We start from the raw sequence: 24,181 nt of genomic DNA on the forward strand, positions 1-24,181 counted from the left end.
AGGTGAACTGGGGGCCACAGTCGCTTGTGGTGTCACTTGGCGTGCCAAAACCCAGCACCCGATGAATGCCACCTCTGCTGCCATGGTGGAGGACAGGGGAACAGCCTCCGGCCACCTGGTGGTCCTGTCCACCAGGGTGAGGAGGTAAATAATGGTAAATGGTGCATTTATATAGCGTCTTTATCGAAAGCGCTTTACAGAGATTGTGCATTACATTCCCCAATTCACACACATTCATACACCAATGGCGGAGGAAACCTTGCAAGGCACCAACCTGCTCACCGGGAGCACTAGTGGTTCAGAGTCTTGCTCAAGGACTCTTCGACACTAACTCTGGGGGAGCCCAGGATCGAACTGGGAACCCTTCGGGAACGCTCCGTGTTCTAATAATGGTTTCTCTACCCCTGAGCCACTGCCGCCCCAAGGTAAGTATATCCGTGGGAGGGGGGCCGGGAGCCCACCAGGTCCACATTTATGTGGTCGAAGCGCCTCTCTGGCACTAGAAACGGTGCCCTTGGTGCGCTGACACGCCACGCCACGCCCAAGCCACGCACAAGCCTGCCCAGGCTCTAACGTCCTTCCGGAGGCCAGACCAAACAAACCTGACTCCCGCCAGCTTAACCCAGGTCCTGCATACCTGGGTGGGACAGGCTTGAAACGCGCCGCTTCGCGCCACGTTTCGCGCCACGTTTCGCGCCACGTTTCGAGCTCGCGGATCTGCTACTTCCGATGCTTTTGCAAGGCTGCACTATGATGATGATGATGATAAATAAATATCACTAAATGTTTGAATATGGAGATAAGAGGCTTCTGCCTGACACACCGACAACAATACTTGGTCTACTGGTGTCCGGTTGACATCACACAATGCGGCATGGCAGCGATCTAAGGAGGTCGTCAGTACACGCAGATGGCTGGGTTAAGAGTCTACGAGGCCTTTGACGTCAACAGCTGCTCTCCCTCTAAGTGGCTTCGCAGTGGCAGCTTGGGCCCGATCTGTGCACGATTAGCCATCACAGACCAGCCTCGCATAGCCGCATCTGACTACAGCGAAATATAAAGTCCAAAGCAAATGCTAGAACAAGGGTTCACAAATGTTTCAGTGCCGCAAAACCCTGCAAAAGAATCATATCCCTCCCAACGCACCCTGATAAGCATTTGGAATTGAAGGCATTACATTTAGTTTGACTCGACTCCAGATAAATATTGTGAAAATAGCCGAACTAACAAGCTCACAACGCAGCTTTCTTGCGTAATAATAGACAATTTGGCCAATTAGAAGTCATGAAATTGTTTTAGAAATGTGCAGATTGGTATGAACTTACCCCCCCCGGCTCCACCAGGCGCGCTGAGCGTCGCGTCAACGTTAACGCTGGGAACACTCCCATTTTAATTAATGAAGGGTGCTCCACTGCTGACGTCAACGTCAACGACGCCGTCTTTTTGGTGGAGCCCTAGCCTTTTACTACATGTTGGTTTGTTTACTGTGGAGTGAGAAAACAATGTTGCACACTAAGCTACCGGCAATCATCTGGGGACTCCTCCCTAAACCGTGGGGGTCAAGACCCACAGTTTGGGAACCACTGAACAGCACTTCCCAAACAATGGCACAGTACATGTACTTGAGCGCTGTACTTGAATATATGTTTTGAGTATCCATAAATGAGTATGCATTTCAAAGACAGAATTTGTGCATTTTTAGAAAGGGAAGAATGATGAATAAACCACTCAAAAGAGTAGTGGTAATGGAACATATTCTTTAATATAGTTAACTGCCACTAGGGGGCATAGTTCTTCCATTTATTTTAAGATTAGTATCTCCCTGTCTGCAAGGGGCGCAGTTTATGTTGTTCTGCTGCAGCTAATATATACTTTAGGAAGTACCTGACTGGTACTTCCTTCTCCACCTGTAAGCAACACAAGAACCAGCATGTCTGACTCTACATGTTATGTGAAGTTTCATCCAAAGCCATCTGTTGGTTTCTAGCGCATTCAAATCAAAATAAGTAAGTCGAAATGTTATCTATCATTCGCTGCGTTTACATGGGCATGTATATTCCACTTGTATTCAGAATGACTGTTCAGAATTAAAATGCTCATGTAAACCAAGCCCCCAGAACCCTGGGGGCGCTTTGAAGCAAAAAGTACATGGTGGCCGTTTGAGGTACTGCAGTTGGGGCGACTATTCAAACAGTTAGTTCAGTTGAGGCAGATAGCCCCCCGCTACCCCCGCCTCCCCGTTTCTCGCTCCCTGACCGTCGCGATTGGCTCAGAAGCCAAATAGTCGCCCCACTAAGTCACGTTTCAGAGGCGTTTCAAACGCGGAAGTAAGCTTCATGCGCTGGGTGAGCAACTCAATGCAAGTGGACGGGCGGGGATATCAGTTGCCCTCTCTATTCTTATTATAACTCTATGATGTAAACACCTTCCATTCCAATCCATTCCAAACTAGAAGCAGTGCTCTTCCGAGCACATCTCCACCAGGTTAGGTATGTTATTGTGGCCTCCTGGTGGCTATAATAGGCCACACAAGCTACAAGCTTGTAGATCGTCTATTTTCAAATGGCTGAAATATCTATAGGGCTGGAGTGATTAGGCTGTTTTGTAATAAAAGAATCAAATCAAAATCTGCAAAGTAACTAGTAAATAATGTTTTAAAATATGTATTTTTTTTAGTAAAAGTACAATATTTGAATTGTGTAGTAGAAGTAAAAGTACTGAAAACTGGAAATACTCCAGTAATTTACAGTAGAAGTACCTCAACATTGTACTTAAGTACAGTACTTAAGTAAAAATTTGCCATAGATACTAACATAGCTAGTCAGATACTCTACAGTGCTGTACAATAATTAGATCAGGAAAAATATAGGTTATGTGTGAATCTCCCGAGATGAGATCTTGAATTAAAGCCGGTTTATCCTTCAAGGAATAAACAATGCTTTATCTGCATTTCCAACTTCAATAATTAAAATCATTCCACGCAGACGAAACAGTGACTCATGAGCTGCCAAGTGAATAAGTGTGTGTGTGTGTGTGTGTGTGTGTGTGTGTGTGTGTGTGTGTGTGTGTGTGTGTGTGTGTGTGTGTGTGTGTGTGTGTGTGCGCGCGTGCGTGCGTGCGTGCGTGCGTGCGTGCGTGTGTGTGTGCGTGCGTGTGTATTGTATTTTGATCATTGTGAGGAGACATATACGTCCACACAGAAATGGTGGTTTTATGTTTGAGAAGATGTTTGGACTTACAATTAGGAAGAGGTTCAGGTGAGGGTCAGACAAAAAAATATATATACAGACAATAATCATATCGAGAAGCTTTAATGTATCATGAAATTATCTATAATTGGTAAAACGGACCTGGAAATAACGTACTTGATAACGTATTCTTTTTTTTTTCACTCTTTAACAAACTTTGCAAAAGAATGAATGAAAAATAGACGATCAACAAGCTCAAGCTTCTGTTGTAGATCTGCTATTTTTTGGGGGGAAATGTTCCGTCCCAGGATAATGGATGTTGGGGATATTTTGATCATCGCTATAATATTGTAAATCGCAATTCCTTTGGTCACAATAATCATGACAAGAAATGTTCATATTGTCCCAGCATCCCTCAGTACCATTTCTGATTTATACCTAGCTGCATGCTGGTGTCATGCACTGAACAATGGACAATTCAAACATTTTGGTGTGTAGATGGTCCTTTTTTGGTTTTATGCTCCACTACATCTCAAAGGCAAATATTGTACTTATACTCCACTATACAATTATTTGAAAACTTTACTACTAGTTACTTTGTAGATTTGGATTCTTATTACAAAACATACATAACCCACTTGAGCCATATAATGCATTTCGGACACAAGCTCACAATTTGATACAAAGTGTTTTGACACAAAGCGACACATTGTGAGCTTGTAGATCTGCTATTTTCAAAAGATTCGGTATACTGTATACATTTTGTACTTTGAAAACTTGTGAAAAGGGACATTCTGCATAATGAACATTTTCTACATTTGCTATTTTGTTATACCAATACTTGTGTACTTTTACTCAAGTAAATGTTCCAGACTTGTATTATTTCTATTAATTGCAATATTGATACTTTTACACAATGTGAGTGCTTTTTCAACCTCTGACTGCAGACGATTTTCCCTTGGCTCCTCTATAAATGTATGTGTATTTGTTGATGGCATGTAATACGTTTATATATTGTATGCTCTGTTGATGTACTGAATACTATGTTCATACTTATATAGGCTATGACACATTTTTGGGTCGGTCAATCAATCAATCAATCAATCAATCAATCAATCAATCAATCAATCAGTCAGTCAAAGCAGAAAACTGAACACATTCTGAGAGTACTTCTTCCCCCGGGAGTCCCTCTTTTGCAGGTATTTCAGTCCGAGTGTATCAAAAAAGCACCTCAGTTAAGGTGGAGACGACCTCCCGTTCATCCGACCAGGTTAACATTCACCAGGTTAGTATTAACCAGTGTCGGCAGGTTAGCATTTCACCAGGTTAGCATTCACCAGCATAGTTTTACTGAGGGTTAAGGTTAGGTTTAGATGGTGGGACCAACAGGAGGTCGAACCTAAATAGTAAATCTTCGTCCCCCGACTTTCGGCGCAGCCAATCACAAGCTTCCGCTGCCTTAACCGAGGTGCTTTTATGATACACTCAGAGTGAAAGACCTGCAAAAAAGGGAGTCCCTTCTTCCACCACTGAATGTCTGCCATATTTGGGCAAGACTGACCTGGAAACCCCATACGCGGGGCTGGCTGACATTGCCATGACATAACAGTGATGACGCAAGCATATACGCAGGTATATTAAAACCAGCCTACTCAGCGAGTACGGAACCAGTATTGAGCCGATTCGGAACTGAAAAGATAAGACTTTGCCTCGAAGACCCCATCGATCCACTAGAGTTCAGATCTGACGAACTGTTCGTAAGGAAGTTAAAGTTTCTATAAGAAAGGAATCTCCACAAGGACTGTTTGTTAAGGAGTCAAAGTGTCCAATTAGAACCGTTAAGAAGGCACGTTTCCATTAGGAACTGTTTGCTAAGACGTCAAAGGTCTCAATAACAACTGTCCGTTAAGAATGTCCGAACAACGCTGGCTACCGCTGGAGGCTAACCCAGAGGTCATCAACCAGTTCCTCGGTCAGATGGGCGTGCTTCCGAGCTGGCAGTTCGGGGACGTGTACGGCCTGGACGAAGATGACCTGAGCGCCGTGCCGAGGCCGGTGTGCGCCGTCCTCCTGCTCTTCCCCATCACAGAGGCGTACAATGCCTTCAAGCTCCAGGAGGAAGAGAAGATCGACACGCAGGGGCAGGAGGAGGTGTCCGCAGACGTCTACTTCATGAAGCAGACCATCGGGAACGCCTGCGGAACCGTGGGTCTGCTGCACGCCGTAGCCAACAACCGGGAGCGTCTGGAGTTCAAGCCCGACTCCCCGCTGAAGGCCTTCCTCGACACGTCATCAGAGATGAGCCCCGAGGAGAGGGCCGCCCTCCTGGAGAAGGACGAGGGCATCCGCGGCGCGCACGCGTCCAGCGCGCAGGAGGGGCAGAGCGAGGCGCCGAGTGCCGACGAGAAACAGGACAAGCACTTCATAGCGCTGGTGAACGTCGGGGGGGTCTTGTACGAGATGGACGGCCGCAAGCCCTTCCCTGTTGTCCACGGGAAGACCTCCGAGGAGAGGTTCCTCGAGGACGCCGTGGGGGTGTGCAAGACCTTCATGGCGCGGGACCCGGAGGACCTGCGCTTCACAGTCGTGGTGCTCTCCAAAGCGTCGCCATGAAAACCATCGGTCCAGTTGGACATTCCCGGCTCTTGAGTGTGTGCACAAATGAGGTCACCCTCCTCTCCCTTGAGTTAGGTTAAACCTGAGGATGTCAGGGTGCATTTGTTTTGTTTTCATATAAGGACCCGCTAATTTGATATGCTTTAGGCCACAGACCCCCCTTTTGATATATATTTTGTTTATAATATTTTTTTTGTACAGTGCTCTTAGAAGGATCTAAACTCCAACATCTGACTTTGTCTGGGACAGATTGTCCATGGATCACATGATCGATCACAACTCTTGTATGTCCAAAGCCTTTTTATTTTATTTTGTATTATTATTTAAAAATTATGAATATTAAACAGTGGAACAATCTACAGGCACGTAGCATCTTAAGCATTTCCACAACTTCAGGTCAACACTCTTGTATGATTAAGTCGGTCGTTTAGGGAAGGAACATAACGAATACAAATATCAAAAGAAATATGAAGAGGTCAGACAGCGGTGGATGTGATGACGGCTGTCTACTATGACTCAGTCTTCTTTCAGAAGCCAAGAGGAGCTCTATAAAAGGAAACGAACCAGGCGGTCGAACCATCCTATAGTAATATGGCCAAATATGGAGTCATTATGTTGTAGATTACTGATTATGTCATTATAGTCTGACCACATGAAGTCTGAGATAACACATGAAGCCATGCTTGTATTGGTCCCATCTTTTTTTTTTTCTTTAGCGGTGCTAACCGCTCCTATGTCTGGCTTTGTGTGTAGGTCCATATGAGCACGAGACTAACATCACACAAGAGTAACGTCATAGAAAATACGCAGACAGACAGGTACGGCCCATACAAGGAGATATGCACGTGTGTCGTGTTTGATGCCATGCAAAGTGAGCACCGTGCGTAAGGTTAATAATGTATTTATTTATTAAGCAATTAAAGCCCAGCATCCGTATTGTCGCATTGTGAGCTTGTCAGCTATTTTCAGTGAAAGCCTTCCCCACAATGACAGGAAACTGAAAACTAGACTACACTCTATCAACTTGCGTCTTGCGCACATGTGGCCATGTACTACTAGGATTGATTGATAGTCCCCAGACCTGATGTTGAGAACCAATGCATTAAGTGACATCACATGACACCTTTTATAGGGTGAGCAGCACTATATATTTGCTGTGACCTTCCTCTGTCGAAAAGAAGGCTCGACGTTAAACCAGACTGACCTTCCATACGACAACAAATGATGGCGACCGCTACAAGGATTGTTCGGTGGCTCCGAGACACACTGTCCGGACGCGACCTTCAAGCAAAACTTCAGCTGCGATACGGAGAGGTGTCCAAGAGGACCCAGTTCGCGGCCGCGCCGCCAGAGGGCCCGAGCCACAAGGACACGGATAACTACTATTGTAGCCGAGATGGACGCAGGGAGTGTGTTCCAGCCACAGTCATCGTGCCCGCTAAGAGGGCCCTCGCTGCTGGACACCAGGCCCTCGGTGGGGGTCCCTCAAAGCCGCCGTCGACTCCTGCTCCCGTCTGTAAGGAGCCGCCCCTCTCCGCTGACCAGCCGTACCTCTGAACGGCAAAACACTCATCGCCCGTCCAGTGGTGGAAAGTAGTACAGCACAATATATTGTTATCGTATCACGGTCGCAATATGACCATGCGCAATTTGAGTATCGCCAAAATAGCGCCCTGGGCGAAATATTGATCTGTGATATTGCCATGACTTTGACTTAACATGTTCCTGTCAAGTCAAACGAGAGTAGACACTTTGAAATAAGAGCATGTGTCCTAGGAAAGTATGTGTTTTCCTTTTGGTCAGAAACAATCTAAATAAAGGCCCATTCCCACTGGGCCAGATAAGAGATAAAAAACTCTCTTTCTCCAGATTTCTGCATATCTGTTATCTGGCCCAGTGGGAATGGGCCTTAAGATTGAAACTGATATTCTGCTATTTCGTTTCTATCTTTCGTTTTATAAAGAATGCTTAGTGTTCACTTTTTCTACACTTGGAATATCAAATAACAAGTTTGGGAAACCAATAGCACGTAAACTCAAGAGTGATTAATAACAGCATATTAACATGTTAATATGCAGTTTTTTGAATAATTCTTAGTTTTCACTTAAAATGCTGAATGTACGATAATATCGCATATCGTATCAATATCGAAATATTTGGCATAAATACTGAGACCTGAAATTTTGTCCATATCGTGCAGCCCTAGTGGAAAGTAACCAAGAACATTTTCTCTCAATTACACAGTCCTTGTATAACCAGCTCAGTGGTCTTGTGGTCCCCAGATGGGTAATAACAAAGACTCTGAAAAATGGGACCCAGTGCCTCCCTGCTTGGCACTCAGCATCAAGTTTGGGGGTTACTCCCTGTGTCATACTAGCGTCGTGTCCAGGAGATGGGCTCCTGCCCTATGGGCCTCATGGCTTGGCAAGGCTTACTTACACATGCTATGAAACATTTAATTTGTGGATTTATTTATAACTTGTAGATCTGCCATTATCAAAATATTTTTGAGTGGCGCTAGCCGATCCAATACGTGATGTGTGTTGTGTATATCCATGTGTATAATAGTGAATTGCATTTTTATAGCGCTTTTCCAAGTGCTCAAAGCACTTTACATGGTTCATTCATACATTGGGAGGTGACTAGGCTAATCACATTCACACACCAATGGTGGCAAGCTGACACCGACCAACACATTAATTGGAGGCAATGTGGGGATCAGTGTCTTGCCCAAGGACACTTCGACATGTGGACATGTGTTTAACTAGAAAGATGCAATTTTGGAAATTACAAGTGTGAGTCACATTTGCAAATGAATTCTGTAATCATTAGAATTTCTCTCATTTAAGATGCTGGGGAGAATTAATTCAATAGCATGACATCAGTGGTCGCCTTGCTCAATAAATGTATTTATTCTTTTTCACCTGGAATGCCTCAGTAGTTTTTATCCCTGCCGTCTGCCTCAACAAAATCTGAACTTTCTATATACCTACAGTATATTATGTTCCTGAAGGGCACTTGTTTTGAGCCACTGTGATTGAACCCAGGTATAGCATTTCCTTTTGAGCGGTGCAAACCGCTCCTATAAGTGGCTGTGCGTGTGTCTGTAGCCTTTTTCCTCAGCGTTTTGCCATAGCAAAATGTGTGTACGTAGCATCATGTTTGTCTAGTGATGTCATATGTCGTATGTCTGTAGCCTTTTCCCTCAGCGTTTTGCCATAGCAAAACGTGTGTGTGTAGCATAGCCTGTACATCCTAGACTCAAATCCTAGTCTGAAGACGTTATGCAAGCACGACCACCGCTGGTGGTCACTAGACAAACATGATGCTACATACACACATTTTACTATGGCAAAACGCTGAGGAAAAAGGCTACAGACACGCGCACAGCCACTCTTAGGAGCGGTTTACCACCACTCAAAAATGTAACTTTTCCCAAAATTATGGAGACATCATAGATGTCTGACATATATACATATGACATATATATATATATATATATATATATATATATATATATATATATATATATATATATATATACCACATGAGACTGACACAGTATGCCCATATATGGGTATTCCAAGATATGGGCTTAATATTGATGACATCAGGATCTCCATATATGGGCATAAAAGGCACAAGGACTGACAGAGATATCCATATATGGCAATTTATTTATTAGTGAATTAATTTTCCCAATTTATTAAATTGGGGAAATTCAAATGGTAAGATGGAATTTATTTGCAAGTGTGACTCGCGTCACAGCAACCACACTTGCAATTTCCAATTGCATCTTTCTAGTTTTCCTTCACAAGCGCTGTGGTTGCACACAGAAAGCAAGGGTGGGAAGTAACGATGTCTGGACCCGTAAACTTTGAAGGCGCGAACAAGGTGTTGTTGGATCGTCAGGCCGCAGAATACCAGTGCCACAAAGAAAAAGACAGAAGGATGCCACCGGCTCGCCAACTACCTGGAGTGGGTCAGTGGCGTCAGTTCAGAAAAAACTAAAGTATGGCAACATGACTGGTGCTTGTGGGCCATACCTTAGCAACAGGCATGATACATGTATTTAGTGCTCCAGACATGAAAGGGTTAAAAGTCCAAGCTGCCGGCCGCCTGCTCCGTCCACTGCTAGTCTCTTATTTTGAAGGCCGGAAGTAGATCGCGCTCACAATTCCTTACTTGACGATGTTTGAGATTTACCCGGAAGTGTTGTCGTCCAAAGCGTAAACAGTAATGGAGGATCGATGCCTTTCAGCTTGTACTATTTTAGCGAGAATCCAATGCCATCCTTGGCATCAAAAGTGTTTTTTGGAGAAAATGGACATCAAAGATGAGAAAGACCGTTGGCTTCCATGTTAAGGGATCACTATTGTGTGCATGTGGATGTGCGATTTTGAACGGACGGTACGTACGGTATCGCGCGTATACTCGGGATCGGCACCATAAATGTGCGATTTTGAACGGACGGTACGTACGGTATCGCGCGTATACTCGGGATCGGCACTATAAATACTCAAGTATATTCCGCGAGTATACTTGGGATCGGCTACAAATGAGTTAAGAAGTACATTGTATTTGTTCCCCCGTTTCTACGGTTGGTTTCGTCGGTTGAATATCGCAGCCTGGAACGGTTGCAGCTAAACTTGGCATGTTAGTAAACGTGCCACAATTAACAATAATGCATTGCACCATTGCAGCTGACCTGCGGAACCTGGGAATATACCATTTTGTCAAGATGATGGGGAGAATAAAAATGTGAAGAATATATTTATTCTTCACATTATGCAGTAATACCTTGTTAAAGTGACCATTTTGTTAAATTCAGCACAGATAGACAAAGAGACGTTCATGGATTTATATTTATATTTAAAAGTAACTTTTATTTTCCCCCCTGGACCCAGAGTATGGCAGCTGCATACCCCTGCCATACCCAATTGACGCCCTTGTACGAATCGGCGAGATACATTTTTAAAGAATGCTGTGTAAGGAACGAGCACGATATGGACAGAATTTCACATCTCTGTATTTATCTTAACCACGTTTGGTCAACTCCAGGCAGACCAAACCAGTATTTTCAAATGCATTCATCTGACGTTTAAGTGAAATGTGGCTTTAGAACATTTTATATACAAAAACAAAAACAAAAAAAAACGCACCTGTGCCAAGTGAGGGTATCAAACACAACACACGTGCATATCTCCTTGTTTGGGTTGTTTGACGTTAGTTATCTCCATACATGGAGTTCTGTGCTTATACGGAAATTCATAAATAAACACAAAGCCACTTTCTGCTCTGGCGAATAGTTAGAGCCAGCGAAAAGACTGTCCGTCTGTCTTGGGCGGTCACATTGTGTATAATATGTGGTCTAATGCATATTTTTACTTTGTAATTTGTATTTTTGAATAGACAACTTAATGCACTAGTGTGACACAATCTAGAGTAGACATTATGTTTCAGAGGAGGGAGGACTCTGGATCATTCAGAAACATGCTTACCAGGGACATCATGATGTGTAATCCAAGCTAATAGAAACGGCATGCTTTCCAGGAAAGTTTGCGTGCTACAATGGATGCCTTTGTTCTCTCAGTAATTAAAAACAAAGTAATAGTAGTGAGTTAATTGTGGGCTCGCTCCAGCAAGAACACACTAGTTGTCCCCATCACTTTATATTTATTCTGCCACATTATTTGTGCTATATTATATGGGAATATGTGCTAATATTTTTACGATATTTTAGATTTTCTTTTTCTTACAGGGGAATCCACTGGGAAATAAATTCTGTCTTACCATGTATATTACTGCCTGGGTTTGAGCTGAATCGAAAGTTTGTCTGAGTAGAGATGTGTACATTTTCTACTGTACATACTATACTTTGCAGTATATATAGCAGGAACTGCTGTTCTATTATTTTAGCTCAATTTAGCCTCCTGCAAAGCTCGGCCAATGTGACCCTGGGCGTACATACGGACAAAGCCCGATGTTGGAGCTTAGCTCCTTCGAGGAGCAACGCTCAAAAATATTGTTAAAAAAAAGAGAAAGGGAGGGGGAAAAATTATCTTAACAATGATGTATTAATGTCACTGGCTACTGACAGCCTCATCCTTCTATTGAAAATGAATGGAAGCCTGTTTGTGTCTTCATGTCGCCAGCTTCTATTGATGCGATGAGTGCGGTCTAGCCAACACCAACTTGGGACTCCTGAATCACTGCCCTCCACGCCCTCCTGTCTGTTATCAGGGTCTCGAGTTCTTGCAGAGTTCTCCGCACCTCTGTCACGCCACAGTGCATCTACGCAGATGGTGCAAGTCTCGTCTTCTTGCCTTTCCAAGTGGTGCCCTGGTTTGGCTTCCACATGTCAGTCAGTTTCCTTGCGATTAGTACCACGTGCCCAACAGCCAGCCCCTTTATCGAATTTTTAAGACAAAGATTGTGCCTTGCATGGTTTCCTCCGCCACCGGTGTATGAATGTGTGCGTGAATGGGTGAATGTAATGCACAATCTCTGTAAAGCGCTTTGGATAAAAGCGCTATATAAATGCACCATTTACCATTTTCCATTTAATTCCAGGTGGTCTTAAAGTCCTTAAAATCTTTATTTCAGGATATAGACAGTTTTTTAGTTTTGTTTTGTTTTCATCCACATTTTGAACTTTTTTTTCCCAGGTTGATAGAATGCCCAACTGTCCCTTGTTTTGTTGTTATGTCATTTGTGTCCAAGTCAGAACAAGCAATGTCGGTATCAGTCACTCGGCTGGCTCATTCAGTCTTCTCCCGGGCCATGTCCGCTTTGCACCACACACAACAGAGTGGGTGTGAATGGTGATTCGTACATAGATAGGGTGGTTAAGAGAAGCCCTCCCAAAATCAAACCCTGGTTATGAGTGTCACTACTTGCTTAAAACTCATCTTTTTCATAATTATAATTACTATTATTTTCCTGCTCGCCCTCTCCGCTGTCAGGTTGGGAGCCAGCCGCTCCGTCATAAAGCTTGCTAACAATGGGCTGCACCACTTCTTCCAGTTCCTTCCTCTTGGCCTGGAAGTCTTCCAGTTCAGCGTTTTGGTGAGACTCCATCCACTTGAATGTATCCGCCACGGCTTTCTCGATGGCTTCCTTATCCTCGCCAGACAACTTGCTGCCGAGCTTCTCCTTGTCAGCGATCTGGGCGCTCAGAGTGTAGGCGTAGCTCTCCAGGTCATTGCGGGCATCGATGCGGTCCTTCAACTTCTTGTCCTCATCAGCAAAGTGCTCGGCCTCGTCCACCATGCGCTTGATGTCCTCAGGCGTCAGGCGGTTCTCCTCGTTGGTGATGGTGATTTGTTTCTTGTTGCCATTGCCCTTGTCCTCCGCAGAGACACGCAGGATGCCGTTGACGTCAATCTCGAAGGTGACCTCGATCTGGGCGATGCCACGTGGAGCAGGAGGGATGTCGGTTAGACTGAAGCTGCCCAGAAGGTGGTTGTCCTTGGTCAGGGAGCGTTCGCCTTCGTAGACGCTGACCGTGACGACAGCCTGATTGTTAGCGGTGGTCGAGAAGGTCTGGGACTTCTTTGTGGGCACCACAGTGTTCCTGGGGATCAGCTTGGTCATCACTCCTCCGATGGTCTCGATGCCGAGAGTCAGGGGGCAAACGTCGAGAAGGACCACGTCGCCGGTGTCCTCTCCGGACAGCACTCCAGCCTGCACAGCAGCTCCGTAAGCCACTGCCTCGTCGGGGTTGATGCCTCTGGACGGCTCTTTGCCGTCGAAGAACTCCTTCACCAGCTGCTGGATTTTAGGGATCCTGGTGGAGCCTCCAACCAAGACAATCTCGTCAATGTCGGACTTCTCCAGCTTGGCGTCCTTCAACACCTTTTGCACGGGCTTCATCGTGGAGCGAAACAGCTCCATGTTGAGCTCCTCGAACTTGGCACGGGTCAGGGTCTCGGTGAAGTCCTTGCCCTCGAAGAAAGACTCAATCTCCACGCGGGCCTGGTGCTGCGAGGACAGGGTCCTCTTAACCTTCTCGACCTCCCTCCGCAGCTTCTGCACGGCGCGGTTGTCCTTGCTCACGTCCTTGCCAGTCTTCTTCTTGTAGAGCCTGATGAAGTGCTCCATGACGGCCTGGTCGAAGTCTTCACCTCCCAGGTGAGTGTTGCCGCTGGTGGCGACCACTTCGAACACGCCGTTGTCGATGGTGAGGAGGGACACGTCGAAAGTGCCTCCGCCGAGGTCGAACACGATGATGTTCTTCTCTCCTTCCTTCTTGTCGAGGCCGTAAGCGATGGCGGCGGCAGTCGGCTCATTGATGATCCTGATAACGTTCAAGCCTGCAATGACACCGGCATCCTTCGTCGCCTGGCGCTGTGCATCGTTGAAATAGGCAGGGACGGTGACCACAGCATGTGTGACCTTCTTTCCCAGGTAAGCCTCAGCGGTCTCCTTCATCTTAGACAGCACCATAGCAGAGATCTCCTCGGGAGTAAAGGTCTTCTTCTGTCCACTGCTGGTCTCGACCTGAAAATGGGGCTTGGTTTTCTTCTCAAGAACCTTGAAGGGGAGGTACTTGGCGTCCTTCTGCACGGAGGCATCGCCCCAAGCAAGGCCAATGAACCTCTTTGCATCAAAGATCGTGTTCTCCGGGTTAGAGGTCAGCTGGTTCTTGGCGGCGTCGCCGATCAAGCGCTCGCCCTCGGCTGTGAAGGCCACGTACGACGGAGTGATGCGGTTTCCCTGGTCATTGGCTATGATCTCAACACGGCCGTTTTTGAACACTCCGACACATGAGTAGGTGGTCCCAAGGTCAATTCCAACCACTGTCCCCAAATTCTGATTGTCATTACTGGCAGCAAAAGTGGCACTGGCCACCAGCAGAAGGAGTAAGCAGCACCACAGTCTCATCTTCTCTTATCCGACTAATTAAAGATGATCCTTTGTGTTTAATTACTCCCGGTAACTTTAGAATAGGTTCTCCAGCAACTACACTACTTAATTCTGTCAGAAGACAGTTGATATGAATGCCATCTGCACTTTTATACACATTTGCTATGACGTATGCATGATGTTGTCATGATGTCATTGCGTCCATATTTGGAAAGAGCATAGACGGCTTGGTAGTAGAACGAATAAATTGTTTCCTTCTATAGCATTACTATAAATGTATTATTATGCATACCCCACCAGATGCGTACCCGTTGTCAGAGTACCTGTTGTACCTGTCTGCCCATGCGTCCCTTATATGTCCAAAGTATGGAGATTTCTGCATCTGGTCTATCTGTGTCCCCTTTCTTTGAATATAATTATGGAGTTTGGTACAGGCATGCCCAAATATGGGCATGCCCAGATATGGACATAACGGTCTGATCAGCAGTTCTTGACAGCTTGAGCTTAGACATACATTTTGTAATGAAATGCCTATTTATGGGCAAATCAGTCGAATCTGTGGTTCTAGAGTACCGCCAATCCGTCCGACTTGATTCCGGGCACCGCAATCACTCGGTTATTTGGCCAGCACTTGTGTGATGGTCTGTAGAACGGTTCCTGAGATATGTGAACTACAGACACCTACAGACACACACACGCACCAAGCCCTCAGAAGCGCAAAGAATGATTGAAGCCGCAGAAGCCTGATGGCCAAATCTGGTATTGCAGGACTATGACGAATGTCATAATGCTAATTTCCATGCTTCTAGTCTGAAATGCTAGTGCAGCTGATCTATTGGCTCCAACATTGGAGCCATTGATGATATGATGTGATGACATTGTAAATACTTTTTGTACCAAAACGTTTGCTAAATATCTGATCTAAGCTGATTTAAGTAAATCTATATTTTTATATTATATCTAAGTACCAAAAGCCAATGTTTTACAGTATTGTCCCACAGTCAGGTTACTAGAGTTCATTTCAAGGTTCATCCACTCACGCACAGTCCTGTCTCACACGCACGCCAGCATGCACCTAGAGCGTGATCAGCTCATGCTCACCTCATGTCACCAATGATATAGTAGTGCATGCTCTGTGACTCAGCCGCCTTGAAAAAGCTACATTTCTCTGTTATCTTCTGTGAATGATGTTTTGCACCTGTTTTGCACAAGTCAGCCTGTACGTGCAGATACCCGCACCCACGCACTTGCGGGGTCTCAGCCGCCTTGGAAAAGCTACATTTCTCTGTTATCTGCAAAGAGAAACCCAACGATTCCTGGCACAGCCCAGGGGCGGGGGAAGGAGGAGTGAAGATCACGTGGTGATGGGGCGGAGGCAGACAGCCTTGCCCCTTTGAGTGTGTGGCCCAATCATGCCTGCTCAACTGAAGAAACAGCCAATAGAGTCCAGCCCGGGACTCCTCCCACGAACCAATCAGAAAGTCTCACCTCCCCTGCTGAAGACCTGCGAAATACTATAAAGACTCTTGTTACTTTCATTTTGCGTCCGTCTCTACGAGAACACTACAGCTTGCTGTTGTGTGCTTTACTGAACGAACCTCTTGGTACCGGTACTTGGATTATTTTCTCTTTTGTCTCCTTACATAGATTTTACTTAGAACTTAGAATAGCCCATTTGTGCAAACGGTATTGATATAATAAAGTTAACTGCTATTATTTTAAATAGAAGTCTCCTGTTTTTAGTATTGATTTCACTGGCACATCCATACTCATTCTTGTTCTACGCATAACCTCACCTTCTGAAGTTTTAGTGCAACTTAGGCGGAGTAGAGAGGCTCGGGCCTCGAGCCTTGTTCTTCTCGTTTGGAGAGAGGTTCTTCCAAAAACCTGGTGACCCCGACGTGATGAGTTTTGTGCCTTTTTAACAATTTTCGAGATTCAAAATTTTCGGAAAAAACGCGTTGTTGCTTTCCCTGAGTGTTCCAGTTCCAACCAGTACAACAGGTGATCACCTACAATATCTAACAAGGTAAGCACAAACCTCTTACACTGAAATTGTGCACATTGGCATAGGTTCTAAATTTAGTTGTGCTGTTGTATGAACTGTCAAACATTCTAGTTCGATAGGAATATTACAGTAAAATCTGTGGGACAAACACTGCTTGGGAGCATAGTATAACTGCATCCTACCGTGAATAGTGTGCGGTATAAATACAGGCATCTACAACACCGGGTCGCGCCTGGGTTGAATGAGTAAAAGGTAACCTAGAGCACTAGTAGGGTAAGTCTCAAGTCCCGAACCTAGAGCACTAGTAGGGTAAGTCTCAAGTCCCGAACCTAGAGCACTAGTAGGGTAAGTCTCAAAGTCCCGAACCTAGAGCACTAGTAGGGTAAGTCTCAAAGTCCCGAACCTAGCGTGAGGGGGGTAACTATAGTAAATCCTAGCCAAGAACGCAGTGTGAGGGGAGTGCATTTACTAAATCCTAGCCCAATAACACAACGGTGTATCCGCCGTATTGTAAATAATAACAGTGTCTCTGGAGTACAAGGGGGGCTGTTACGGTGTCTCCGCCGTGTTGTGAATGTTTAAACAGTGTCTCTGGAGGACAAGAGGGACTGTGAGAGATTGTGAGAGCGAATGGAATAAAGTGAATGATTGATGATTTGAATGAACTCAATGTATAACGGATTGTTTTAAAAATAGTTAAACAATTTTGTAAGCTCTCTAAATAATTTTAGTAGATAGAATACATCCCAGCGTTCCTTCTGAGCATATATATTATATATATTGTCAGCATATAAATCGGGGACTACAGTTTGAGGCATGGGACATGAATATTGTTGTTATTGATATTGGTGGTTCACTGCGAGGGCAGGCATTTAGTGAGTGTGGTTATTGTGAGCGTTGACAATATTGGTTAACAGTTTCAAACAAGCAAGTCAGTTGGTAATGTTATACACATAGCATAAGATGCCAAGTACAAGTCGAGTTTGAGATGTGATTGACCAAAGGTTGTCATTTGAGGTGTTGTAAGTGTTGGTTTGACTATTTGCCCTGTCCTCGCTGACTGCGCCGCGCGATTCCTTCTAAGTGAACATTTTTGAATTAAAACCATTGTTGAACATTTTAGAATAAAAACCAATCTTGACTGTCTCAAAGAGTCCAGAAATTAGAAAGTCTTAAGAAGCTTCCGACCATTAGATGGTTTGGATAAAAATACTTAAACAGTGTTAAATCATTAATTAAACCTAGTATAAGTCTGACAATTCCTGCCTGTGTACTGTTGTAAGACGAACAGCTAAAGTAAGAATATCTTTGTCAATGTGTACTACAGTAACAGCCTATTTTACTAAAGCTGGTGTACTAACAAGTTATAGTTCATCTCCCAGTCTCGATTGGTGTTTTAAAATTGCCGTCAATTATCATAAACATTGGTTCATAGAAATTCAGAAGACACATGGACAAATTAGTGAGACCTAAAAAATCAGGACACAGACTCTCAAAAGGCAAAGACAATCCAATTATGACTCAACCAGTGAGCCAGGGTTGCAAGACATCGAGAAAAATCCCCAAACCACTTAGAGAGCCTTCTGGGTGGACCAGAACTAGTTACACTCTAAAAGAATTGGAAAGTATAAGAAATGATCCCTGGGCTTTTCCCTTTTTCCCCTTTTTGCCAAATGAGTGTTTGGTAGCTGTGATCAGAACCGACAGACCCGGGGAAGAAACTGAAACCATTATTTCTTCCTCCCAAACACAAAATGAAGGGCTAAGGCCCATACACACAGTACTACTCCACTCTAGAAACTCCACCGAGAGGGACTTTCCCCCGACTATAAGTTGGTCTACGACTCATTACAAACATTTTCTAGCAAACTGTAGGCACGTGTCTGACCAGCACCAATCAGGATCTGTGTCTCTGCTGCCCGACAGAGATCCATTCACTTCCGAACCTGAAACTGAAGGGTTCTCTGAACATGTCGCGATTTCGGTGACATACAACCCGAAAAACCCAACTGTAATCTGGAACAACCCAGAAATCCAGAGGTTCTGTGAATTGTCCACTAACTCGGAAGGCAGCAGAGTAATGGTGAAATTAGGATATGGACGGACCCACACTTGGGCGTCCCAAATTACCAAACTCAGAGCAAGACTAATATTGAGTGACTTACAGGCAGGCCGCACTATTCCTAATTGGAAAGACCACAAGTGCACAGGTCGGACTTGTGCTACTCCATTGACTCCACTCCCTAAAGTTGAGCAGGCTAATCCATTCTTGCCCCCAGACGCTGAGCGTCGTTCTCTTAATCAGTCAACTCCTTTCCTATTGTTACTTCCTGCGGCCCCTGTTTCAGTGCCTGATCTGCCTCAGGATCCAGACGTCCCAGCGGTACCTACAGTAGCATCAGCCCCGCCCCAGAGCCCAGACGTCCCATCTGGGGTGCCTGCTGCAGCGCCGGTTCCGCCTCAGGACTTTGTTCCCCCTGCTGACAATCCCAATCCAATCATTGAAGGGCTGATAATCCCTGCATGTTTAATATTGTGAGCTGAACAGTCAAATTTAAGAAGTCCAATTGTCAATGTGTACTACTGCAGCGGCCTACTTTACAAGAGATGGGAAACTTATAGGTTATAGTTCAACTCCCAGCCCTGAATGGTGTTTCGACATAGTCATTGGTTATTGCCATTGTGTGTTTACAGAGATTTTAGAAAATAGGGCACAATTAGGAACAAGGATAATTGAGGTCGAAACCCGTCAGTGCTGTCTCTGTTTCATTAGGAGAGGAGACTGAAGGACAACAGACTCTAATAGTTCTATACATTTCAATAAATTATATTTCAGAACAGACCCATTCCGTCCAATTGCAGAGCCTATTTGTACTCACCACCCGTTAGAATTCTGTTTATATGAACCAAGGTCCTTTTTGGATAGAGAACCTTTGAGATTTTACAATTTGGGAATTTTCAATGTCTGACATCCGTCCACTGGTTTACTGCGCTTCTAACCTTGAAGGTGAACTGTTTAGTTGGAGTGCTACCCTCAGCACGGAGTGGAGTTTTAAAATAGTAATAGGTCCAACTGTTACTTTTACTGAAAAATTAATGAATCACGATCAACTCCTACACCGTATTGCAGAGCTTTTTCAAATTCATTGCCCCATGTGTTTAACTGATAACGGTGAGTGGCAACAAATAGACCAATACAGAGAGAAGTTCTTGAAGTCCACCCCGCTAGACCCCATGCGACGCTGCTACCCTAACTTAGCAACTCTAGGAACACCCATATCACTCGAAACACCCATAGGAGGCTCCCCTGGTCAGGAATCTGAGGATGGGGAAAGGGGAAGAAAGAGTAACAGTAAGAGAAGGGGGAGCAAGAGAGAAGAAGGAAAACCGCAAGTAAAGATAGTGACGGTCCTCCAGCGAGGATGAGAAAACAGGAAAGAAAAGTAAGTTGAAGGGGAGGAGCTCTGACACGAGGCCAAAGAGAAGTGAAAATGCTCACTCCTCTGAGGGCTCAGAGCGAGACAGATTAGATGACGAAAGGGCCAGGGTGAGGGATAGACACCCAGCTGAAGGATTGAGGAGATGAGAAAGCTAGAGTTGGAAAGAGAAAGGTTGTTAGAATGGCAGGACCAGGTTGCAAGAGCAGAAGAGAGGAAAAAGAAAGGATTATGAGGGCCTCCCTCCAAATCAGCGAAGCGACCAGGGGCCGCCTCCGTCACACCAAAATGCACCCACTCACAGTCCATATAACCTGCCCCCCCCCCCTTACACAGCACCCTCTCCCGCAGGGATGGACGGGTACCTCCAAGGTCTCTCTCAGGCCAATACCCACCAGCCCCCACTACAGCCCCACCTGACATACACATAGCCGTACAAGCAGCAATGACTGACTACTTCAGCCAGAACCAAAATTACGCCCAAGACCAAGGTTACTAGGGCTGCCCAAGAAGATTGAGGGTAGCTGCAGCAGAGGAAGCCAATAAGCCATTTATTAGATGTTTCCGAGAAGGACGGCATTTTCAATGTAGTCCTGTATCAGAAACATAAGGGGGATGGTGGGGAACGTAGTGTAATAGCACACTACTCAAAGTGTAATAGCACACTACTCAAAGATTTTGCTCAAATGATAGTAAGTCTGTTAAATGTTGTGCTGTCATGTACTAATGTCTGTTGTTCTATGTCTCCACAGAAATCATCTATTGATAACTGCATGAAACACCACCTCTGACGCCAAAACAGGATAACTGAGAGATCTGGGCGTTTAGATAAGAACCTACACTTACACATAATTTAGAAATTGACTATGCCCAGATTTAAAGAAAGAGTTGAAAACATATAGTAAGTCAGAGAGTGATATTAGGATATATAGGAACACCAAGCCCAGCCGTCTGAAGTATACCATGCTCTTGACTGTACTTACGCTCCTCAAAATATGGATGTTTGTACACTTGATAACTCCTGTCCAAGGTGCAAACCGCATATCCGGAGGGACCAAGCATCAGATTATTATCATCATTACATGTTCTGTACTGAGGGAGTGGATTGTTCCACTCACGTGAAAGGGTACTGGTATACTTACTACGGCACTGGTTATCATGTATACGCATGCTTAGGAAATTGCAAGGACAATTGTCAAATTATTGCAGGATCCCGCCCCTTGTCCAATCGCCATAACGGAGGCTGCAGAGTTGTGTTCCCACGACACCTCCCCAGGCACTGTAGCGTTAGGTATATCTCTGTGCGAACGCAATATCCATCTTAATGACGGTTATTGCACCTCTGTGGCTCTAGATGGCACCCTGCTAAATGTCTCATGCCCATGGTTTAATGTATCCGTTTCTCACCTCAGCTATGCTGCTGTGTGGACTTGCGGCAGAGCCGCAAGACATTTTCTCCCACCCAAATGGAACGGCTGCTGCCACCCGGGTTATATTTTTACCAGTGTTATAATTTACCCTGTTGTTCCCCCAGAAGATGACAATGCCCACAATAGAGTTAAGAGGAGCCTAACACCCACCACTGCCTGGGCCACTCCAGACCAGACTCAGACTAACTTAGAATACATTAGGGCCAAGTACCCAGGTTACACATTCAAGGACCCATGGACTGACTCAGACTCCCAAATGGCCTATGGCCTAGGTGCCACCACCTTTATCACCTCTGGTGTGACTGAAGAGTTCACCCTGAAAAAGATTAACACTCTAGCTGCCGAACTGCTAATGTTACATGACTCCCTCTCTGACCTCCAGCTGGCAGGTCAGCTCCTAACCAACGAACAGTCCCAAATCAGGACAGTAGTCCTCAGAAATCGTGCTGCCCTGGACTGGATGACGGCTAAGGAAGGTGGTGTGTGCAAAATGCTAGGTGGAAAATGTTGTTTCTTAATCCCTAATAATCATGCTAACATTTCTTCCCTCATCTCCCATTCTCGTGATGCCATAGCTACCATCCCACAGCCCCAGATTCCAAACACTTGGTTTGACTTTAGCTTACTAGGGGGCTTTAGCAACTGGTTTGTCACCACCATTCTCCCAGTCCTGTTGATCGTAGGGCTCATCATTTTCGTAGCCATACCAATGTTGAAATACATGATTAACAAAGCTGTCCGCACTGTTTACCCTTCTACTGACTTCCAGCTAGCCCAACTGACCGAAGGAGAGGTCCACCAACCTCTCCTGGATCTTGTTACGGACCAGGTCCGTCCACCTCCTGTTTACGAGGAGGCATTTGAGTGAGCTTTTGTTTTTTTTTTACATACTGATGGTTTAATCCACCCACGCATAGACCAGCCTCCAGTCTACTTACACATTGAACCCGTTGTTTTCTATAAGAAATTGTTTTTCCCTGCTTGTGTGAATCCCTAGCATCCCCAAAGGACTAGGTGATATAGTTTTAGGTATTTTCTGCACTGATTTCTGTTTTTACCCCGAAGGGGGTCTTGTGTCAATTCATGTTTTCTGATGTCATCTTATGGATGTTGTCTTACAACCAAAAAAGTAAAGTTGGACAGTCACACAGGAATGACAGGGGTATGTTGATCACAATTGTAACAGAAAAAGTTAGGGAATCTGATCAACAATACCCCACTATAGACTGACATGTCAGTGGCTAAAAACTGTGGTCTGTCCAACCAAGTGAAAACTCTGGATTCAGGGACCAAGTTGACCTTATGGTCAAAAGATAGAAACTGACAAGTATGAAATAGATGTCATCAGAAACATAGAATCCTGTGCCATTGTTTATGTGTTAGTTGCATCCCAAAGGGGGTGCCATTTATTGTTTCTAAGTTATTAAAAAAAACAAGTGTTGATTCTGTTGACCCCCGCTCACCATATTTTTCAGAAACGTTACCCAGTTTAGGTGGACTTCTTAAAAGAAGTCCAAAGGGGGAGTTTAAACTTTTCTGAAAAATGTGCCAAGTATCACATCACTAGTTAGTGATCTGCCCTGGAGGCAGATCAAAGGGGGATTTGATGATATGATGTGATGACATTGTAAATACTTTTTGTACCAAAACGTTTGCTAAATATCTGATCTAAGCTGATTTAAGTAAATCTATATTTTTATATTATATCTAAGTACCAAAAGCCAATGTTTTACAGTATTGTCCCACAGTCAGGTTACTAGAGTTCATTTCAAGGTTCATCCACTCACGCACAGTCCTGTCTCACACGCACGCCAGCATGCACCTAGAGCGTGATCAGCTCATGCTCACCTCATGTCACCAATGATATAGTAGTGCATGCTCTGTGACTCAGCCGCCTTGAAAAAGCTACATTTCTCTGTTATCTTCTGTGAATGATGTTTTGCACCTGTTTTGCACAAGTCAGCCTGTACGTGCAGATACCCGCACCCACGCACTTGCGGGGTCTCAGCCGCCTTGGAAAAGCTACATTTCTCTGTTATCTGCAAAGAGAAACCCAACGATTCCTGGCACAGCCCAGGGGCGGGGGAAGGAGGAGTGAAGATCACGTGGTGATGGGGCGGAGGCAGACAGCCTTGCCCCTTTGAGTGTGTGGCCCAATCATGCCTGCTCAACTGAAGAAACAGCCAATAGAGTCCAGCCCGGGACTCCTCCCACGAACCAATCAGAAAGTCTCACCTCCCCTGCTGAAGACCTGCGAAATACTATAAAGACTCTTGTTACTTTCATTTTGCGTCCGTCTCTACGAGAACACTACAGCTTGCTGTTGTGTGCTTTACTCAACGAACCTCTTGGTACCGGTACTTGGATTATTTTCTCTTTTGTCTCCTTACATAGATTTTACTTAGAACTTAGAATAGCCCATTTGTGCAAACGGTATTGATATAATAAAGTTAACTGCTATTATTTTAAATAGAAGTCTCCTGTTTTTAGTATTGATTTCACTGGCACATCCATACTCATTCTTGTTCTACGCATAACCTCACCTTCTGAAGTTTTAGTGCAACTTAGGCGGAGTAGAGAGGCTCGGGCCTCGAGCCTTGTTCTTCTCGTTTGGAGAGAGGTTCTTCCACCATC

General features: G+C 44.9%; 3 protein-coding genes across 3 annotated transcripts; 2 read left to right on the top strand and 1 right to left on the bottom strand.

The window, feature by feature from the left end:
- Positions 1-5,099: 5,099 nt before the first annotated feature.
- On the top strand, positions 5,100-5,801 carry LOC308302500 (ubiquitin carboxyl-terminal hydrolase isozyme L3-like; the record flags this gene model as incomplete). The annotated part of the gene is made up of 1 exon (XM_080746755.1): positions 5,100-5,801. The coding sequence occupies one exon, from the start codon at positions 5,100-5,102 to the stop codon at positions 5,799-5,801; it is 702 nt and encodes a 233-aa protein (XP_080602881.1).
- Positions 5,802-7,028: 1,227 nt separating this feature from the next.
- LOC308302502 (NADH dehydrogenase [ubiquinone] 1 alpha subcomplex subunit 7-like) lies at positions 7,029-7,361 on the top strand (the record flags this gene model as incomplete). Its single annotated transcript, XM_080746758.1, has 1 exon — positions 7,029-7,361. One exon carries the CDS (start codon positions 7,029-7,031, stop codon positions 7,359-7,361), a length of 333 nt encoding a protein of 110 aa, XP_080602884.1.
- A 5,343-nt stretch (positions 7,362-12,704) lies between these two features.
- Positions 12,705-14,612, bottom strand: LOC308302503 (endoplasmic reticulum chaperone BiP-like; the record flags this gene model as incomplete). The annotated part of the gene is made up of 1 exon (XM_080746759.1): positions 12,705-14,612. The coding sequence occupies exon 1, from the start codon at positions 14,250-14,252 to the stop codon at positions 12,705-12,707; it is 1,548 nt and encodes a 515-aa protein (XP_080602885.1). The 5' UTR covers positions 14,253-14,612.
- Between the last annotated feature and the right edge of the window lie 9,569 nt (positions 14,613-24,181).

The sequence above is a fragment of the Nannobrachium achirus genome, assembly GCF_963921795.1.
Source record: "Nannobrachium achirus genome assembly, chromosome: 17".
In the NCBI taxonomy this organism is placed as follows: Eukaryota; Metazoa; Chordata; class Actinopteri; order Myctophiformes; family Myctophidae; genus Nannobrachium; species Nannobrachium achirus.